This window comes from Exophiala bonariae (assembly GCF_035927105.1).
Source record: "Exophiala bonariae strain CCFEE 5792 chromosome Unknown scaffold_29, whole genome shotgun sequence".
In the NCBI taxonomy this organism is placed as follows: domain Eukaryota; kingdom Fungi; phylum Ascomycota; class Eurotiomycetes; order Chaetothyriales; family Herpotrichiellaceae; genus Exophiala; species Exophiala bonariae.
This window is the reverse complement of record NW_027042504.1, coordinates 514,617-533,813: the sequence shown is the minus strand read 5'-3', so window position 1 is coordinate 533,813 and position 19,197 is coordinate 514,617. Positions and strand designations below refer to the sequence as shown.

The 19,197-nt window shown below is 50.0% G+C and overlaps 9 protein-coding genes across 9 annotated transcripts; 5 read left to right on the top strand and 4 right to left on the bottom strand.

Annotated features, from left to right (window-relative positions):
- Nucleotides 1-864: 864 nt before the first annotated feature.
- LTR84_007511 (uncharacterized protein) lies at nucleotides 865-2,747 on the top strand (the record flags this gene model as incomplete). Its single annotated transcript, XM_064851064.1, has 2 exons — nucleotides 865-1,408; nucleotides 1,456-2,747. 2 exons carry the CDS (start codon nucleotides 865-867, stop codon nucleotides 2,745-2,747), a joined length of 1,836 nt encoding a protein of 611 aa, XP_064702333.1.
- A 1,458-nt stretch (nucleotides 2,748-4,205) lies between these two features.
- Nucleotides 4,206-5,841, top strand: LTR84_007510 (uncharacterized protein; the record flags this gene model as incomplete). The annotated part of the gene is made up of 4 exons (XM_064851063.1): nucleotides 4,206-4,273; nucleotides 4,346-5,010; nucleotides 5,057-5,642; nucleotides 5,703-5,841. 4 exons carry the CDS (start codon nucleotides 4,206-4,208, stop codon nucleotides 5,839-5,841), a joined length of 1,458 nt encoding a protein of 485 aa, XP_064702332.1.
- Nucleotides 5,842-6,689: 848 nt separating this feature from the next.
- LTR84_007509 (uncharacterized protein) lies at nucleotides 6,690-7,547 on the top strand (the record flags this gene model as incomplete). Its single annotated transcript, XM_064851062.1, has 4 exons — nucleotides 6,690-6,844; nucleotides 6,960-6,984; nucleotides 7,085-7,342; nucleotides 7,425-7,547. The coding sequence occupies 4 exons, from the start codon at nucleotides 6,690-6,692 to the stop codon at nucleotides 7,545-7,547; spliced, it is 561 nt and encodes a 186-aa protein (XP_064702331.1).
- A 748-nt stretch (nucleotides 7,548-8,295) lies between these two features.
- On the bottom strand, nucleotides 8,296-9,724 carry LTR84_007508 (uncharacterized protein; the record flags this gene model as incomplete). The annotated part of the gene is made up of 3 exons (XM_064851061.1): nucleotides 8,296-8,446; nucleotides 8,520-8,584; nucleotides 8,675-9,724. The coding sequence occupies 3 exons, from the start codon at nucleotides 9,722-9,724 to the stop codon at nucleotides 8,296-8,298; spliced, it is 1,266 nt and encodes a 421-aa protein (XP_064702330.1).
- A 1,264-nt stretch (nucleotides 9,725-10,988) lies between these two features.
- LTR84_007507 (uncharacterized protein) lies at nucleotides 10,989-12,920 on the top strand (the record flags this gene model as incomplete). The annotated part of the gene is made up of 1 exon (XM_064851060.1): nucleotides 10,989-12,920. The coding sequence occupies one exon, from the start codon at nucleotides 10,989-10,991 to the stop codon at nucleotides 12,918-12,920; it is 1,932 nt and encodes a 643-aa protein (XP_064702329.1).
- Nucleotides 12,921-13,529: 609 nt separating this feature from the next.
- Nucleotides 13,530-14,426, bottom strand: LTR84_007506 (uncharacterized protein; the record flags this gene model as incomplete). The annotated part of the gene is made up of 2 exons (XM_064851059.1): nucleotides 13,530-13,958; nucleotides 14,016-14,426. The coding sequence occupies 2 exons, from the start codon at nucleotides 14,424-14,426 to the stop codon at nucleotides 13,530-13,532; spliced, it is 840 nt and encodes a 279-aa protein (XP_064702328.1).
- Nucleotides 14,427-14,491: 65 nt separating this feature from the next.
- On the bottom strand, nucleotides 14,492-15,697 carry LTR84_007505 (uncharacterized protein; the record flags this gene model as incomplete). The annotated part of the gene is made up of 1 exon (XM_064851058.1): nucleotides 14,492-15,697. The coding sequence occupies one exon, from the start codon at nucleotides 15,695-15,697 to the stop codon at nucleotides 14,492-14,494; it is 1,206 nt and encodes a 401-aa protein (XP_064702327.1).
- Nucleotides 15,698-15,736: 39 nt separating this feature from the next.
- LTR84_007504 (uncharacterized protein) lies at nucleotides 15,737-17,254 on the bottom strand (the record flags this gene model as incomplete). The annotated part of the gene is made up of 3 exons (XM_064851057.1): nucleotides 15,737-16,320; nucleotides 16,649-16,859; nucleotides 16,934-17,254. The coding sequence occupies 3 exons, from the start codon at nucleotides 17,252-17,254 to the stop codon at nucleotides 15,737-15,739; spliced, it is 1,116 nt and encodes a 371-aa protein (XP_064702326.1).
- Nucleotides 17,255-18,561: 1,307 nt separating this feature from the next.
- Nucleotides 18,562-19,140, top strand: LTR84_007503 (uncharacterized protein; the record flags this gene model as incomplete). The annotated part of the gene is made up of 1 exon (XM_064851056.1): nucleotides 18,562-19,140. The coding sequence occupies one exon, from the start codon at nucleotides 18,562-18,564 to the stop codon at nucleotides 19,138-19,140; it is 579 nt and encodes a 192-aa protein (XP_064702325.1).
- Between the last annotated feature and the right edge of the window lie 57 nt (nucleotides 19,141-19,197).

The following is a 19,197-nucleotide window of genomic DNA, read 5'->3' as shown; positions in this document are numbered from 1 at the left end:
CAGTAGAGGGTGTCGACACATACCGCGAACAGACTACCTATCACACTTAATATTACTATGGCGAAGGCCGAAATGACAGTGCTGGAGATCTGTTAGCTCAGCCGTTGGACATGGAAGAGAACGTGTGGCTGACCAGAACCAGGCATTGAAGGCGGAGACGACGGGCTTCATCTTGGGCGGCTGCTGGTGATAAACCAAGATATTGTAGATAGACTGGAAACAGGGAGAGGTCGGCTCGTGGAGAGGTTCGTGGACGAGTGCGAATGAAGTGATGAGGGATCGAAAGCGGTGCCTGGGGTGTGGACTGTGGCGGATTGCTGGGTTGCGATAGGGGAGTGTTGAGTTGAAGAGGTCCAACAATGGTGCAGCAGGAGCCTTGAGATTGTTGGATCGCAATCAATCGAGGTTCTTGAAGTGTTGAAGGTCGAGGATAGGAAGTGGCAGGCAAGCGCAGTTCGAGTTGAAGATGAACTTGAAGATGTCAGTCGTAGGTGGACAAGGGCCAATCATAGCGTGGGTTGGGCGAAGCTGGTTGCCAGTTGCACCTGCCGTGGGGAGCCCTGGATAAACGTTCTTGAGCGTGTCTTCGGTCGTTCCTTCCGCATCATCGCCCATCATCGCCCATCATCGCCCATCACCTCCTGACTCCTGCTTTATGCATCCATCCAGTTTTTCCCACGGCCAGCTGACTCGGTCATAGGACTTGGTAGCAGCCCTGATCACATTATTAGTCACTCAACAACTGCATACTAAAACGCCAGGGTTGATCTCATCCGGCTGCTTGTTAACACTTCAGCTTAAGCGCGACTGGTCCGCACTGTAACAAACTCACCCAAACTTCTCTCTATCTGATTCCTCTTATTCATGCCCCGAAGTAATCCAGCTCTCGACATCGACGAACAGTCACCACTCATCGGGGCCGAGGAGACCTCTGAAAATGGCGATGTCGAAGAAAGACCTTTGTCCGAGGCCATTGATCTAGAGGATTCCTTCGTCGAGTCAAAAAGCTCTTGGTATCTTGCCCTCCTCACCCTTTCCATTGGAGGTCTCCAGATCGTCTGGTCGGTCGAGCTGTCAAATGGCTCGCCCTATTTACTGTCGCTGGGTATGAGCAAAGCCCTGGTCGCATTTGTGTGGCTTGCCGGGCCACTGACTGGAGTGCTTGTTCAACCTTATATTGGCATTCTAAGTGATCGGTCTCGAATCTCTTGGGGGAAACGCAAACCGTTCATGGTAGCTGGCGCGGTGGGGACCGTCATCACCTCCATCACCCTTTCTTACGCGAAAGATATCATACGTGTTCTTGGTGGTCTGGCCAAGGACGCGACCTATGATGGAGGATATAAGACCGCCACCATCATTCTGGCCACCATCATGATGTGGTGTCTAGACTTTGCCATCAACGCTGGTCCGTCTATCTTGAAATTCCATTCTATTCTTGCTGATGTTATCTAGTCCAAGCCGCAATCCGTGCTTTCATAGTTGACAATGCCCCATCCCACCAACAGGAGTCTGCAAATGCATGGGCTTCTCGCATGACAGGGATCGGCAACGTACTTGGATACATATTTGGCTATCTCAATCTGCCTCAATATATGTCCTTCTTTGGAAATACTCAATTCAAGGTTTTGTGCGTCATTGCATCTATTGCTGTGAGCGTCACAGTCTTGATCAGCGTCTTGTTCATCAAAGAACGCAATCCGCAATTAGATCCACCATCCAGGTCCGACCACAAATCATCTGGATTTCTGAGTTTCTTCAAGGATGTTTTCCTGTCTATCAAAAGACTTCCTCCACAAACAAAAACAGTATGCAAAATCCAATTCTTCCATTGGATGGGCTGGTTCCCATTCCTCTTCTACATCACTACTTACATCGGACAATTGTACGTCAATCCTTACCTGAAGCCAGGGTTGTCGGATGACGAGGTCAATCAACTCTGGGACAAGGCGACTCGGATTGGGACCTTAGCTTTACTGATCTACGCAATTACCTCTTTTGCCTCGAATCTGATTCTTCCATTCCTGGTCGTCCCAACCTATGTTGCTCAGACGTCCCCTTCTTCAACTGAAATCACCCGACCCATCACGCCGAGCTCACCAGTTGGGATAAGGGAAAGAACAGCGTCGTGGGGGGAGCTTGCAATGGCACATAATCGCGCTCTGTCCACAAGTTCCAATTCACCCCTTGCCAAGAGTGGTTCTCTCAAATCCCCGAGTCTGCTTCATCGCTGGTTAGAGCGTCTCCAAATTCCTGGTTTGACGCTACGGCGTGCTTGGCTACTTTCCCAGCTGCTATTCTCGTTATGCACTTTCAGCACCTTCTTTATCTCGACTCCACAGGCGGCCACTGTGATGACTGCACTGATTGGTATCACTTGGTCCCTGACGCTCTGGGCACCTTTCGCCTTGATATCGGCTGAAATATCTCGGCGGGACGAGAGAAGACGTCATCGAGACCGCCAAAGACTAATGAACGACCCAGATGAGGAAGATGGTGATGGGGACGAGGAGGAGGAAGATAAAGCCGGGATCATCCTCGGCATTCACAACGTTGCGGTCAGCAGTCCTCAAGTTCTTGCCACCATCGTCTGCAGCCTTGTGTTCAAACTTCTTCAAAAGCCGAGAAATGTACCGGGTGATGTCAGTGTCGGCTGGACATTAAGACTGGGCGGTCTTGCAACTTTGATATCGGCCTTCATCACCTGGAGAATGAAAGAGGCGGGTGATGAGGATCTAAATAAGTGAGAGCAATTCCCAATGAGGTGAAAATGGGGCAGCGGATCAATCAAAACAAGTGCGGCTCTGGAATTACCTCGAATTCTTCCAAAAGAGGCCGTTCCGGATGAACGGAATCCAGTTATGCATACTCCAGGATGCTATCTCGGGAAAGAAGTCACTAAGGTTCAGCAACAATCATCTATCAATAGCCAACCGGTCGTATTGAATATTGTTGCTTCGTATTCGTCTTCTTCGTCTGGGAGGAGCACAGATATCGGAAGCGGCGGGCGAAAGTACACTGCAGGTTGTCTGTAACAACAGGGGACTGCAGAAGCAAGTTGTCTCGGGCCTGAGCCTAGCAGCCCGTCATCCTCATCGCTTGATGCTCGTTAGCTCCATCTTCGCTACCCGCCACTTTTTGCAGGGTGTTGACCCTCGTGGTTCTGCAAATGGTATCGTTCTGCTCCTCCGTCACAAACAGAGTCCTTGGATCTTTAGCTCTAACTCCATACTTGGGTAGTCATCCCATCCACCGGCCCCATAAGATAGTAATCTCACAGGGTATGAAGCTGCGCAATGATTTCCGCGCCCAAAAGACAGCGCCTCTTTATACATGGCTCTCAACACGTTGGCTGCATTGCACTTCAGAAGCGGTCTCACCGAAGACAAGCCCGCGTTGTATACCTGACAGATCGCCACCAGAAGGAGTTATGCGATGCACAAAGTCTCCGGCTGACACGATAAATGAACAATCGGTCTAGGCGAGGCCACAGGTCAGTCAGTCAGTCAGATGCTCCAGACTCACGAGCAGGGACTCTAGATCCTTTCCGGACATTGATCCAACACCTATCTTCTTGGCCGAGCCTCTACTGGGTTGACACAGTAACACTGGGAGTGGGCACTACAGAACCCGGAGAGGACATGAGACTTGTGTAGTCGTGATAGAAGACCCGAAGAGAAACCGTATGGCCAGAATCTTGGACTATCTCTGGTACAACGTTGGCAAATGGGACTAGGCTAAATTTCGGCACTCGAGCCATCGGCCCAGACGCACTCCGCAACCAATCCGGTAGAATTCATTCTCGCGTGATCCAAGCAAAATCTTCGGTTCAGCAGAAGATGTGGAGCGATCAAGCTTTAGCAATATATTTAACCAGAGGAGTACTACCGCCATGCTCCCGAAAAGAACGAAAAGATACATATATATCAAGCCATTGGAGCCTCTCTATCACTTCCTTGTTCTCCCTTGTTTTCTGTGCAAGACGGTCAAACCTTGTGGTTGGAATCAAGGTTCGAAAAAAACTTCCCAAGGCTCCCAAGGCAAACGCTGCCTAAAAGTCCAACGGATCGCCCGGAGTTTAATTGGGTCAAGTGGAACACTAGTTAAATCCCCTTCTCTCGCTTTAAAAGCAAGGGATTTCCCCAGGCCAGCCGTACCCCAAAAAGCCACATTACGCCAACCCAGAACCGCTAAACACTCCAGTCATGGTTAAAGACAACGCGCCTAAGGCCGGCCTCCCGGCTAATTTCCTCTGGGGATTTGCTACTGCAGCGTACGTCCTTTTGTTGCATCCGAATTAAAGCCCAAACTCTTCTCGTTGGGGAGCCTAACACGATTTCTGCAGGTACCAAATTGAAGGCGGTGCTACAGCAGATGGTCGTGGTCCTTCGATATGGGATACTTTCTGCAAAATCCCGGGCAAGATTGCTGATGGTAGTTCTGGAGATGTCGCCTGTGATTCTTACCACCGAACCGATCAGGATATTGAGTTATTGAAGAAGCTCGGTGCCAGAGCATATCGATTTTCAGTTTCTTGGTCTCGAGTCATCCCACTCGGTGGTCGAAATGATCCTGTCAATGAAGCCGGTCTCCAATACTACGTCAAATTTGTTGATGATCTCCTAGCCGCTGGCATTGTACCCTTCATCACACTCTTTCACTGGGATCTTCCCGATGAGCTTGACAAGCGCTATGGAGGTTTCTTGAACAAGGAGGAATTCGTTGCCGACTTCGCAAACTATGCCCGCGTCATGTTTGACGCCCTGGGTGACAAGGTCAAGCATTGGATCACCTTTAACGAACCCTTTTGCAGCGCTGTTCTTGGATATAATGTCGGTGCCTTTGCTCCAGGCCATTCCAGTGACCGGAAGAAGAGTGCACTTGGTGATGGAACCACTGAGCCTTGGATTGTGGGACACAACATTCTGATCGCACATGGCAAAGCCGTCAAAATCTATCGTGATGACTACAAGTCCAAGATTGATGGTGAAATCGGCATTACGCTGAATGGTATGTACCATCGTAGGTCGCCGTTGACCATGCTAACGCATCTCAGGTGACTGGACAGAACCTTATGACCCTCATTCGGAAGCTGATAGATTGGCATGCGACCGCAAGATCGAGTTCGCTATCTGCTGGTTTGGTGACCCAGTGTACTTTGGACATTACCCCGAGTCTATGGTCAAGCAACTGGGAGACCGGCTACCTACATTCACCGAGGAAGAGAAGGAGCTCGTCAAAGGCTCCAACGACTTCTACGGCATGAATCATTACTGCGCCAACTACATCAAAAACAAGGAGACCGATCCTGACCCAGAGGATGTCAGCGGAAACCTTGACGTCCTGTTTGAAGACAAGAACGGCAACAGCATCGGCCCAGTGACACAAAGTCCCTGGCTACGACCCCATGCACCAGGTTTCCGCAAATTGATGAAATGGCTGAGTGACCGATACGGTGGACCCAAGATCTACGTGACTGAAAACGGAACGAGTATCAAGGGGGAGAACGACTTACCCATGGAGGAGATCCTCGAAGACGACTTCCGTGTCGAGTACTTCCGAGGATACATTACGTCCATGGCCGAAGCCGTTGCTGAGGATGGTATCAACTGCCAAGGATACATGGCATGGAGTCTGATGGAGTAAGTCCATTCTCGTTGCTAACTACAATTGTTTCCTCGTGCTGACCTGTCCCCTCTTAGCAACTTCGAGTGGGCCGAAGGATACGAGACGAGGTTCGGTGTCACATACGTCGACTACGCCAATGGTCAAAAGAGATACCCCAAGAAGAGTGCATTGGAGCTGAAGAACATCTTTGACCAATATATCGGCAAGGTCTAGAGGATTGAACATGCAGCTCTTTTGTCGTCTGTATTTCATCTGCCCACAAAATAATGCCGTTCACGGATATGTATCTGTTTTGGGAGTCTAGATGTGGGACCAACGACATGAGTTTTTGTGTCTTGGTGGGTTTGTTTTGGGACTGTGTGCACCAGCGTGCCATGCCATGTTATTGTTAAGGAAGAGTGCAAATCGTAGGTACTTTAGGTAGTCCAAAGGATTGGGTATCAAATAGTACCAAGGTACCCACTCATTGTTACACAATCCATCAATATGACAACCGAGCCTCGACATCCGAAGTATCACACAGCACCTTCCATCTGTCTATCGTAAGATGCAGGCCCTCTTTTATCCCGCGCGTTGCTACTACTGGCAGCATTATCATCGGAGAAAAGCCGCGGGAAGTGAAAAGTGAAAGGTGAAATGTTATTCCCGACCCGGCCTAAAGGGCAACCATTTCAGGTAGTTGGCGAGTTGGGTCCCTCCTCAGCCTTCACCACTTCCAGCAGTTTGGCTCGACGGCCATCCGGACATCCAATATTCCGTGGGTATCCAGCTCTTGGAACATCTCATTCTTTCACAATGAAAATCACTAATATCTGGCCTGTCCGTCTTGAATATAACATCTGAGAGTGACAAACAAATAAATGCTTGATCGCCAACCTTAATTCTCTTCCGGGTTCGTTGCCAAAATCACGAGCTTTCAACATCTTCAACATCTCCTTGAAATTTCCCTCCACCATTATTGTTGCTCAAACTCAAGAAAGGTGAGGTCGTGGACTCCGATTACCAAGTTCTTACCTACAATAATCAACATCCTAAACCGACACATACAGAACTGATCAGCCATGGACACACCATCGGTGCCTCTCAACTTCGTCCCCGCCGGGACGGGCGAGACATTCAAAGTCGGCACCATCCAGATCCGCATCATGGAGGATGGCTCGAGGACTGACAATCGCATTGGAAGTGCTGAGTTTACTGTTCCCCCACATACTTCTGGGTGAGTCGTGATCCATCGTTGGCAGACTCGTGTTTTCGGACGAAGAGGGACAGTATTGGTCTTGTCGGTGAAGAAAGCCGAATGCTGATCGTTGTTTGTTTTGTGATAATTGAAGACCGCCGCCTCATTGGCATGAGATGGTAAGTTGTCCTTCCTTCCTTCCTTCCTTCCTTCCTCATACCTCAATGCACGAACCTCCCGACACGAGAATATAACCAAAGCTAAGTCCACCACACATAGCACGATGAAACCTTCCTCATCACCCAAGGCACACTGCGCTTCCACGGCCTGGAGGGCAATACCATCGACGCAAAGCTAGGAGACTACATCACCGTCCCGCCCCGCTCACCCCACACCTTCTCGAACCCGTACGACGAACCCGCAAAGTTCTTCAACACCTACACTCCCGCGTTCTACATCAATTACTTCAAGCTGTTGGCAACGCTGGGTGAGGCCGGCAAACCCATGGATCCCGAAGCGAATCGTCGCGCTATGGCTGTGAGTTGTGCTTAACCCGCTCCTTGATTCTATTTGTTTGAGTGCTCGCTGACGTGAGGGAATGTCCCTTCGTGACCAACAGTATTTCGCAACCATCGGCGTCGCGGACGATGAGATGCAGGTCGACAAGCAGCAATTCTATGGAGCGGGCGAAGCGAACGGAGACGGAAAAGGAAACGGCCAGGCTGCGAAGAACGGCAAGTGAGAGAGACGCCTGTCTCATGATAAACGGAAGGCACGGCCGATCTCTTTGCTGGCTGGGTTTTCATGTTGAGCTGAGACGAGCAACGTCACGCCCCCGTCCGCGTTGGACATATTCTGCAGATGGGATGTGGTATGTGGCCATCCTTGTGTAGCTTGCGTCTTTAGTTGGCCAGACCAGTGAGAGGGCCGTCGTCGGGTTGAAATTCTGGTGCGTTCGAATATGAAGACCGAGATGCTTGATGAATGATCGATGGATGAGTGAATCCATGAATGAAAGTTGGGGAATGACTAGACAATCGAGGGCCAAAGGTTTCTCGCTCTGTCTTCCTTCGATGGGGCTACTGATTGTTTTTATCCAGTGGACCTCTAGATACATAGAAAAACGCCGGACATAATGAACTCCTCCGCCCCCACACGGCGACGTACACAAACCCTCCGTGTTTGACGAGGATGCACGTATAAATCGCTCACCATCAGCTTCCACACGAGCCAGTATAACCTTGAAATTGCATGCGATGATCACTGAGCGCAACTTGAAGGGGTAAAATTCTTTACTCTCACACGCGACATGACTTCATCAACGTAAAGGTAGTTCCTGAATCTGCAAAATTATACTGGCCAAAGTAAATATGTACCATAAGAAAATCACGACAGATAAACAGACATGCAATGCTTTCATCTCGAATCATCCCAGTATGGTATATATAGAATTGGTCGGATTGTTTTCTTTTCGATGGTTTTCATATTATTTAAGCCTCGTTGACAAACACGCCCGCCATGCCCATTCCGGTCCCTACACACATGGACGTGACGACGACTTTGGCGTTCCGCCGCTTCAGCTCCGAGAGGGCCGTCACGACCTGTCGTGTGCCTGTGCAACCTAGAGGGTGGCCGATGGCGCTGTCGCAGGATACGTTAGAATGAGTGGGATTGAGGACACGAAAGGGAGCTGCAAGCTGAGGTATGGACTTACATGGCGCCGCCTCGAACGTTCACTTTCTCGATGTCCAGGCCGAGCTCGTTGACGCAGTAGACGTACTAGAAATTGAGGAAATTCGGCGTTAGTTTGGAAGAATTCAAAGTGTGGAGGGCATGGTTTTCACGGGTGTCGAGTGGAATGAAACTCACCATGCTGGCGAAAGCCTCGTTGATCTCAAAGAGATCGACATCCTCCTTGGTCAGGCCGGTCTTCTCCAGGATCTTGGGGATGGCGAGGCTGGGGCCGATGCCCATGATACGGGGCTCGAGGCCGACGACCGTGCTCTTGACGTACTTGCCGATGATCTTTTGGCCGAGCCTCTGGGCCGTCGACCGCTTCATCAGCAGCACCGCCGCCGCTCCGTCCGTCACTTGGCTGGCGTTGCCGCCCGTCGTGGTGGGGCCCCAGTGCGGGAACGCGGAGCGGATTTTTGCGAGCCCTTCATATGTGGTGCCCGGTCGGATGCCGTCGTCCTTGTCGACGGTGATGGTCTTCTTCTCCTTCGTCTTTGGGTCGATCCATTGGGTCGTCACGGGCGCGATCTCGTCGGCCGTCCAGCCTTCCCGTTGCGAGCGCTCCGCGCGGTTCTGAGACATGGCGGCGAACTTGTCTTGCGTTTCGCGCGGGATGTTGAAGTCTCGGGCGACGTTTTCCGACGTCCAGCCCATGGGTTGGAGGTTGTCTTTGGCGATTGGATGCTCCGTGATCACGGAGCTCATTGGGGGTGGTTTGTCGTCGTTGGTCGACATGCTCTCGACTCCGACGGCGATGCCGACGTCGATCGCGCCGATGGCGATGGAGCTGGCGACGGTCTGAATCGACAGCAGTCCCGACGAGCAGAAACGGCTCGCAATGTTGGCCGCCGTGCTGATGGGGAATCCGGCGGCTAGAACGGCACTTCTGGCGACGAAGCCCGGGGCCGGTTGCAGAACATTTCCCACGCAGACGTCTTCAACCACATTGGGGTCGATTCCGGATTTGTCCTTGATCGCTTTTAATACATGGACGATGAGCTCTTCTGCGGGAGTGTCTTTGAGACCGCCTTTGCGGGCTTTTGTGAGAGGTGTGCGGACTGAGGCTGTGATGACGATGTCGTCGGGGTTCTTCTCCAAGATCTTCTTCAAGCCTGGCGAGGTTGTTGTCGTTGCACTGGAATTGAGATGGCCAGCGACGGCATCCAGTCTTTGTTGAGCACCCATGGCTGTCTGATGTTTATTATGTAGATATATCTGGCTTGTTGGACTTTTTAGCTGAAAACGAGTACAGAATGTGATTGAAAGTTCTCGTTTCAGCAAGATGCCTCAGATGGAAATACTAGTATCAATCAACTACCGGGATAAAATCGGGAGGCTACGACTGCAATATAATTTTTTCTTGATATTGATAATAATCAATTGGTGATCAGCTTCAAGAGTGATCTTTGTTGAGTTAGTAAGGGTTTGATGCCTCGGCTTGTCTAGAACGGCATCAGGGTGGACGAAGAACGGGTCCCGCATCTTGATGACTTGAAACCGAAACCAACTGCCGAACACTGTCATCCCTTTCACATTTTGCCACGGCCATCCCATCCACCCAACTGCCATTTGGCTTGGGGGCTGCGTCGAGGCGCCCTTGCGGCCTTAGCTAACCTAGGTATACGTACCTAGGATTTATTTTGCTTCCGGGAGTCAAGGGCAACCAGAAACACCGAGTACCTGTGTCTGCTTCTTTAAGCTGGCACTCCTTTGTTGAACAGCAGCCCCACCTCCGCATTCGATTGTGTGAAGTCGTGGAGGACAGATCCCTTGATCTTGGGGGCACTATTTGGTGGAGGTTGTCGCCTGTTAGACATCTCGTTCAAGTTGCTCATGAATCCTTCATAGCTATTCTGTCTGTTGGAAACTTCCTGAATCCCCTTGCTATGCATAAAGTTATTTTTCTATCGTTTACATTTCCTCTAGAGCAAACACCAGCATCAAGCTTGAAACCATAGCGGGGCTGCCGCCGGAAGAATAGACTAGGCGGCTCCAGTGGAATTGAACTTGATCCCTGCCTTGCCCCGGACCGAGATCCCCAAGTTTAACCTCGATACTTTATCACCATTGTCACTATTGTCTGGCTCAGACCCAGCTACTCTTTGAGGAACTTTACTGGCAGCATAATTTAACGGCATCTGAATCCTGTTCTCTCTTTACGTCCGTACTTGGAATTCTACCTGTCCCCCTCCATCTCCCGTTGCGTGTACCGATTGAAGAGTACCGCTTAGCTGTTCTCTACACAAACTCAGATTGACCAGAAGGGCTGGCTGGCATCAACGCCATATAGATTGTGAACTTCCATTGCTCAGCATTATTGTTGTTCTGAACTATTACGCCTAGTTTCTCACCTATCTCGAGTCTTTCTCTCGAGAGAGAAATTCTCTTACTTTTCGAATCTGCCAGCGGACCAGATTGTTTCCAGGCCTTTTAATCTACACTCATCACGATGTCTACAATCGCTGCATCAACTGCTGCGGCAGCTGGGCTGTTGTACTATGCAAACCACTCGCTAGGAATTACAAAAGACATCTCCCAATATCGACTAGACGCTTCGTTCGGAGCAAGGTACCCTCAATTTCTAGCGAAACTAGGTCCTCAGTCGCCTCACCTTTATCGGATGCTAGAATTGGCAGACCCGAATGCAGATGCCATTTGGTTCGAAGGGCGAACGTGGAACTATCGGGCCATGAAACAAAAAGTCGATGAATTGGCCTTGGGTTTTCACGAACTGGGTGTTAAGAATGGCGACATTGTTGCGGTTTTCATGGCCAATTCTCCGGAGATGGTTTTCACAGTGTACGCATTGACGAAATTGGGCGCAGCACCTGCGTTGATCAATAATGCCCTTCGCGACGAAACATTGCTTCACTGTGTTCGACTTCCTTCGGCGAATCTCATCGTCGCAACTCCAGATATTGTTTTATATGCAGCTTCGGCGGCGGCTTCTTTGAACGGTAGCATAAAGACAGTTCGATTGAATCTCGGCTCTTTCCTCCCAACTCCATTACCGAGCGACGATATTTCGGAATTTCCCTTCCTGGACCCTGCTGGGATTGCTTCACTTCCACCCACACCACCAAAATCAGTCGCCTCGGTAGGAGCTTTGATCTACACTTCGGGGACTACAGGAAAACCAAAGGCATGCAGCATCAAGAATGCCCTAATTACAGTGGTCGCTTGCACCACCTCCGTTGATCACAAAAACCCCAAGAAATACCTCAAAGGACTGCGAACTTACTCCTGCATGCCTTTGTTTCATGGTACAACATTTTTCACTGGCTTATGCTATTCAGTCGGTCAAAGTACTTGCTACGCAATCGGACGAAAGTTCTCGGCGAGAGGGTTTTGGAAAGAGGCATATGAGTCAAGATCTACTCGAATTCTCTACGTGGGTGAATTGATGCGGTTTCTGCTCGCCACAGCCCCTGGACCGTATGATCGAAAGCACAACGTCCTGGTCGCCGCAGGAAATGGTTTGCAGAAAGATGTCTGGGTGGACTTTCAGAAACGATTCAATGTGCCTGAAGTGCGAGAATTTTACCGCTCGACTGAAGGCTTGGTCAAATTCGACAATGTCCACCGACGGGGTCGACCGGGTGCCGGGAAAGTGGGCTATCTTGGTGTGCTCAGAAAGAAGGTATTGGAAAAGGATCAATGGATTGTCAAGTTTGATTATGATACCGAACAGCCAATTCGAGACCCACAAACAGGATGGGCTCAAATTGCGGATAGGGGCGAGCCTGGAGAGGCCATCGCCAGGATCAAGAACATGGACACATATATCAATTATCATGGAAACCCGGAAGCTACCGAGCAGAAATTGCTGAGAAATGTTTTCGAGAAGGGCGATGTTTTCCAACGCAGCGGAGATCTTCTCGTTCAAGAAAAAGACAACTGGGTCAAATTTGTGGACCGCATAGGTGATACATACCGATGGATGGGTGAAAACGTGTCTGCTGGTGAAGTCAGAGGCTTCATCTCTGAACTACCGGGGGTGAAGGACGCAGTCGTTGTTGGTCGACGACTCAACAAATACGACGGCCAAGCTGGTACCGCACTAGTCGTTCTTGATATCGACTCGGAGAAGCAAGGTGCTGGACAAAGCGAGACGGTGTTCATGACTCGCTTGTTCAAGGAACTGAGATCCAAGGGTGTCCCACGTTATGCAGTGCCTCGACTGATATTGGTGAGGGGTGATCTGGTCGATGTTGGTGATACCTTCAAACATGCGAAGGCTGTGGTGAAGAACATCGCATGGGGCGTTCCGGACCAGTCGGGCGCCACGAGGCAATACTACCTGGACCTTGAGAGTGAGACATTCAAACCTCTGGATCTGGACAGCTGGACAAGGATTGAAAGTGGAAAGGCGAAGTTATAGTCCCTACAAATATAAGGTGTCTGGAAGAGGATCTGGTGAAGAGACTAAGTTATGTCACTTCATGTCAAGCAACTTTCTTTTGGCTAAAGCATTTGGAAGCCACTTTATTTTCACTGGTTTGAGCACGAATCTACGTTGGTTGCTCGTAGGTTGATAAATTGGTGCCTATTCATGCATAATTCGCTTCTAATAATAACCAAGCCCTTCCACGATTCTCTGCACCTGGAGTGTTTGATGAGCAAAATTAGCCAGGCTCTTCGTTAACACGTTGTAGATCGAGTTTTCTCAGGGATAAAGCAATTTCCCTTGGCAGGCAATGTCTTCCAAGTCCTTAAATCGCCTAAAGAGCTCCTTCCTTTTATAATAGAGGGGGAATATCGAGTCCTCCTCATATCAAAGGCCTGTCTGAGGCATTTGCGCCGATCTGAACCTTTTCTTGATCCGTGATCTGGTATCAGAGCCGTACCGAGCAGTTTGAATTGCTGTCGCCCGTCGATTCAGAGAAATTGATCTCGATGAAAACTTCGCCAGCCCCTTTGCAGCCTGCTATCAGTGGGAGCCACCCAAGAGCCGGATGACCTTCGTAGTCTAACACTTTAATTTCTATATCTATCGATCCAATGGGCGTAATATCAAAGAACCGCAAATTGAGGTCCTTTTCCGTTCCGTGAACGTCACTGCAACCCCAAAAATATCAGCCATGTCTTTTATTAGAGCTTGGAGGGGAGCATACAAAGTTAAATGCCATTTCCACACAGCTCCTGGTGACCAGACGTCCTTGTGCTTTTTGGCTCCCTGGAACGACACAACAATGCAAGGTCGACGGCACTCAAACAGTCCTCTTGTACCCAGAATACTGATACTCAATTTGCCTTTGGGAATGCGTACTTGTGGTGATTTCGAATCCTCTTCAATCTCAGGAACAGGGAGCACGCCTTTCCCTAAGGTGTCTAGGTGTTCCGTGAGAAGGAGTGATAGATCGAGCTCGGCGAGCTCACCGGGGGTCTGGAGTTGTCGATTTCTGGTCATCATGTCTGCCTGGTTGGTTAAAAGCAGTATGCACATTGCTCTATCCAACGGTGTTCTCCCACATACAAAATGCAATGGCGTGTCCCAGTTTTTGTCCTTCGCATTGATCTCCGTGCCATGTCTCAACAGCATATCAACAGTCTCATGGTCGGACTGCCAAACTGCGAGATGTAGCGGGGTTTGGCCGAAGACGTCTTTAGCATTGATAAATGTTCGCCACATCGTAGTTGCGCCGGCAGTATCACCTAGACCTTCGAAATGGTCCTTGAAAATTCGAAAGAGCCCAATATCAGACGAAGCCCCTACATGGTGAAGCGGAATCCTCTTCATCCGGTCACGGCAGTTCACATCCGCTCCATGCTTTAGGAGGAGTTTCACCGCTTTTCTGTGTCCTCGACTCGTAGCCGCAATGAGAGGGATAGAGTGCTCGCCACCCTCAATATTCGGATCTTCACAATTGTTCAGAAGGTGCTCCATCCAGGAAACTAAGTTGCATTCACTGGTCTGATATAGTAAAGAGGTATTTGACGGAAGATCCTCTTTTAAAGCGACCCAACGACTCCAGATGCTTGGTTGGCGCAAGCGGTTGATGATGTGGCTAGCATCAACACCTTCTTCTTCAGCCGCAGCCGCATGGGCGAAAAACATGTCCGACACATAGAATAGCAGTGTGGAAAGTGTTCGAAAGTGTGGCTTCTCCCGGACAGAGACGGTGTGGCGGCTGTGGGACTCCGGACTTGATCGATGGCGTTGCTGAGGACTGGGGGGCTGGAGTCGCGCAAGTATCTTTGAAGCATCAGCTCCATATCAGAGGGACCACCCAGAGGCTCTGCGGAATTATTTTGCGCTTTGGTGGGCGGTAATATGAGGCGAGTCATTGCGTCGTTAATCGCAGTCTGATGGTCGCAGAATGGACGTTGACCAAAACCGGAATATGCCGATGCCGAAGACCCAAAGCTTGCCACGCTCATGCTACTCCGCCAGATCCTTCGTCGATTTTCTCGCAATGGAGATGTTCTAGATGGCGAGGCAGGATAGGGCTGGTAATAACATTCGTCGAGGAGTAATGGGTCCAGCTGGTTTTTCCATTCTCCGAAGTAGGATGAAACTCCTGTGAGCTGTGACGCGTTGCAAGTTGCTTCAACACGGCCCTCGATCAAAGGAGAGAACTCCTCGAGACATATGTAGTCCACGCATGTCTCCAAGACGGATAAGTGAGCGTAGCCAAGTGCATGAACCTGAAGTTTTGAGTCTAGAATTGAGAAGCCGTCCTTCAGAAAGAACTCATGAACGGACTCGTGGATAAAATGGACCACCCTAGTATCGCCTTTGCCACTGTCCATTGACCCAGCCCGGGCACCCATGGAATTCCATTCATCGCCAGGCTGCATTGAAATTGCGATCTCGTTTTGCCATCTGACCTCGACAAGACCTTTAGAGATGCTCCTGATCTGTTGTTCAAGCTGCTGATCACTCTCTATGAAGCCGTCCGACGCTCGCCAGGCGCGTAAGGAACGTGGAGGCTCAGATCTTATGAAGGCCAACACATGATACCATTCACGCAGACGACGCGCCCGTCTTGCTACCAGAACCCATTGGAAGAGTCTAGTGGCCGATTGAACGTCTTTGCCGGTAATGTCTCGAAGAATCTCCGTGTAGAGTTCTTCGAGTCGCTGAGGAACCTGCTGGAGTTGCCTCAGTAGGAATTGGAGACTGGCTTGCCCCTTATCACGATGTTCCAGTAGCATCTCGATGACCAGAATAACCCAGAGAAACACTCCACGGGATCACTCGAGTATTGTGGCCTGTAGTGCTTCCCAGCCCTGTTCGTCACCTGCGGCAGCGACGGCAAGCTTTTGTTGCACATAGAGCTCTATATCGTGTGTGTTGCAATCTTCGACGGCAATTTCGGGGCATTGATGGAGAGTAATTGCTGGATATTTTCTGCTAGAAAGGCACACGTTCAGACTTACATCTCTTCCATAGGCGCAATCTGTAACAGTCCGAAAAAAGTAAGCCAGCTCCCGCCAGTTGCCGTGCTCACATTCGTTCAGAGCATCAATAAAAATCACAGTAGCACCTTCCTGAGGTTTTGTCAGCATTGTTTCGAGAACGTTCTTGAGTTCCTCTTCCTGCCAGTCTACTTTCTTGCCTTGGCCTTTACGTTTCTCTTTGTAAAGCATTAGGAAATCCTGAAGGCTTTCTGGGAATCGAGGGAGCAGTTGATATAGCAGTGATCGAAATAGAGTCAGGGGTGTTTGTTGGGACTGCTTTCCACTGGCGTGAAAGAAGAATCCCGCGACACGCAGTGTCTTGGTGGTTTTTTGCAGTTTTGCGAGTCGAAAAGCGCTTTTAATCACGGTAGACTTGCCTGTGCCAGGGTTTCCCTTGATCCAAAGAAGGCCGCGATGACTTTCCAAGTCTTGAAGGTCCCACCATCTTTTGTATGTCGGTAAGTCAAAAAGCCAAGAGCAAGTTTCCTCCAAGCGTCTTGTAATCGAGTGATAGCGAACATCAATACCTGGGTATTGGAGAGACAAAAGACAATCTAACTTCAGGATTTAGATCCAGGGATTCGAACGAGATGGTGTGTAGATAACCCACCTTTCCCCTGTTTTGTCGTTTCCAGAGGGGTGTGCTCCGTTGCTAAGTAGGCTCAGAGACAAAGTTCCTGGTGACCTTGGAGTTGCTCCACGAACCAAGGGCATCATGGCTTGACAGCGCCGAGGAGTTCTGCAATATTGTGGCCTGCGCAATCAGCGGGTTGTACAATATCAGAAGTTCACCTCCGACTTTGGCGTAGTTTGGATCACCACGGTGAGTGAAACGACAGAGATTTGAACGATTTGCATCTAAAGTTTCTGCGTTTTCTCGAGCGTCACCGAGCTCTGAAGAGTAGTCCGGAACAAGCTAAGGGGATATTAGTACACGAGAGCCCAGTCTCCACCACAGCAGTATAGACCAGTCCAAGAATTCAGAACTACCAGTTCATTCAGCAGACCCAAATTGATACCAGTCATTGCCAAGGTCTCTTGAAACGTCTTGACCCGGAAATCATACGATCCCCAGGTCTTTGAGAAGGATTCCTGGCATCGCTCAAGGTCGGAGTTCTGCAGACCTAACGAAGCAAGTATCTTGGGATTGGAATCTATACCACACGCAGCCAGGACTTTGCGAGTTACCTCTGCAGCCCCTGCCAGGTCTTTGGACCCACGGTGTGGAGTGCCGAGAAAGAAAATAGGTGCAGTCGACTCTACCACATTTTTGTAGACAGGCTCCTCTGACCTTTCTGACTGTGCGAGCATCTGGGATAGTGAGAATCTGAATACAGCTGCAGAATGTAGTGCAGCTCACCTCCTTTACCAAGATCCCCCCGAGTGAGTGAGCGACAAATATTAGTCGCCGTTTGAGCGGTATTTTCCTCCCGATCTGGAAAAGAAAGTTCCTTGCATGTTTATAAATGGTATTCTGGTTGACTGCAGTCCCAGGTCCAGACATCTTGGTATCATAACCAAGGGTCAAGATTCGAGCCTCAGGGAGTCATCCGAGAGGAAATCTACAGGCCAAAAGACGGTTGATAAGCGAGAAGCTGGCACAGTATCACTCCCAGATTGGTTTCTTTCATCGCTCAAGACAGGATCAGTGCTTGATCGTGGCTTACGACGTCGTGGGATCAGCCGACGAAAAGAACTTGCTTTCTGACTGTTGTCTTCTGCCGGGGCAAAGCAGAGGTCAGGCGTTAGTTGCCCATGTTCCCGGTGGGAGGGAACAAATTGACCGACGAGCTTCAAGGCGCTGGGCCTCCCCACCACGTTTTTGTTTCTGGCTCCCGTGCTCCGTGGTTGCCCAGGTCTTGTAGGGGTCGCCTTGCAAAGCGTGAACGAAGATTATACCGTAAAGAAGTTAGTCTCATCAAACTCTATCACAACCAGACGAGATCAGATAGGGCCGTAGACCTACTCAGCGATTGGTTCTCCGATATCAGGCTGATAGACTATCGACAAGCCCGAATTGAGGATGGTAGAAACAGGAAACTTCATCGCGGACGAGCAGAATGCGTGAGGCTGAAACCCTCTAGATGTGAATCCTAGGCGGAGAAGAGGATTGCTTGGGTTGAAGGTACGGCGGCATGAGTTGTCTAGGTACAACTATGTAGGAGTGAGGCTGCTTTTGTGCCATAGACAGCCGTAAACGTGAGGGGCACCAGTGTGCCAAGCCAGTAAAACAGCTAAAATCACATGCTGAGGCTTCCTCGTGATCATGAACGCTTTGGGAACAGCAGTACCTAGGTACCGAATTAGGTACCTAAGTACTTAAATGGTCTCTTCGTCATTGATAGTCTGATATTAATCTGAATTAGCATCGGAGAGCAGCCTGAATGGGTGGCTGCGAACCCACAGAGACTCTCCCAAAGTCTAAACTCGAAGACAAGGGAGTCACCGGGTACCGAGCAAAAAGGGTAAACGCGCTCTGCGTCACATTAAAAGTTTCCATGTTTATCATCTCCTAGCTGCGAAGTTCCCTTAGTAACTACATTTACAGAACCGACCACAGTGTTCAATGAGTAATCCCGCAATACTACCGATCCTGGCGCTTGGGCAAAGTACTCGGAATGCCTCGCAACGACAGACCCCGAGCTTACGACCATTTACCATCAGAGCGCTATCAAGGCCGTGCTTCTTTCGGAGAGCCGCCTGCAAAGGTAAAGCGAAAGGAGATTGCGGATGAAACACTGTCTAGGGATTCCTGGCGTCCTCAAAACCTTGGGGTCCCCGAACAGCCAGAGTCGAGTTTCTTCTCATCACAGCTCAAAGAGCTTGATATGAGCGTCAACCACGGACACCTGTCACCCGAGATCAAGGTTCGCTATGGTGATACTTTCTGTCTGGCTCGAGAGCTTCTCAAGTCCCGGCCCGACTACACTGGCAACATGGCTGTGCTGAACTGCGCTTCTGACACTGAACTTGCTGGAGGCTGGCGGCATCGGTCTGGGACGACTCATGAGGATGCACTTTGCTATTCTTCCACACTTTGGCCAACCCTTGATAAATGGAGTGGCACCTATCCTTGGCGCACGACAGTTGACAGAGACGGAAATCCAGGAGAATGTGCAGGCATATTCCACCCCAACGTGGTCAACTTTCGGGATGAGTTGGCGAAAAACTGCTGCGTCCTTGAGCGGAAGGACTGATCAACTGTGAGCGTTATCAGTGTTGCAGCCTTGGCCTGTCCTCCTCTGGCACCAGCA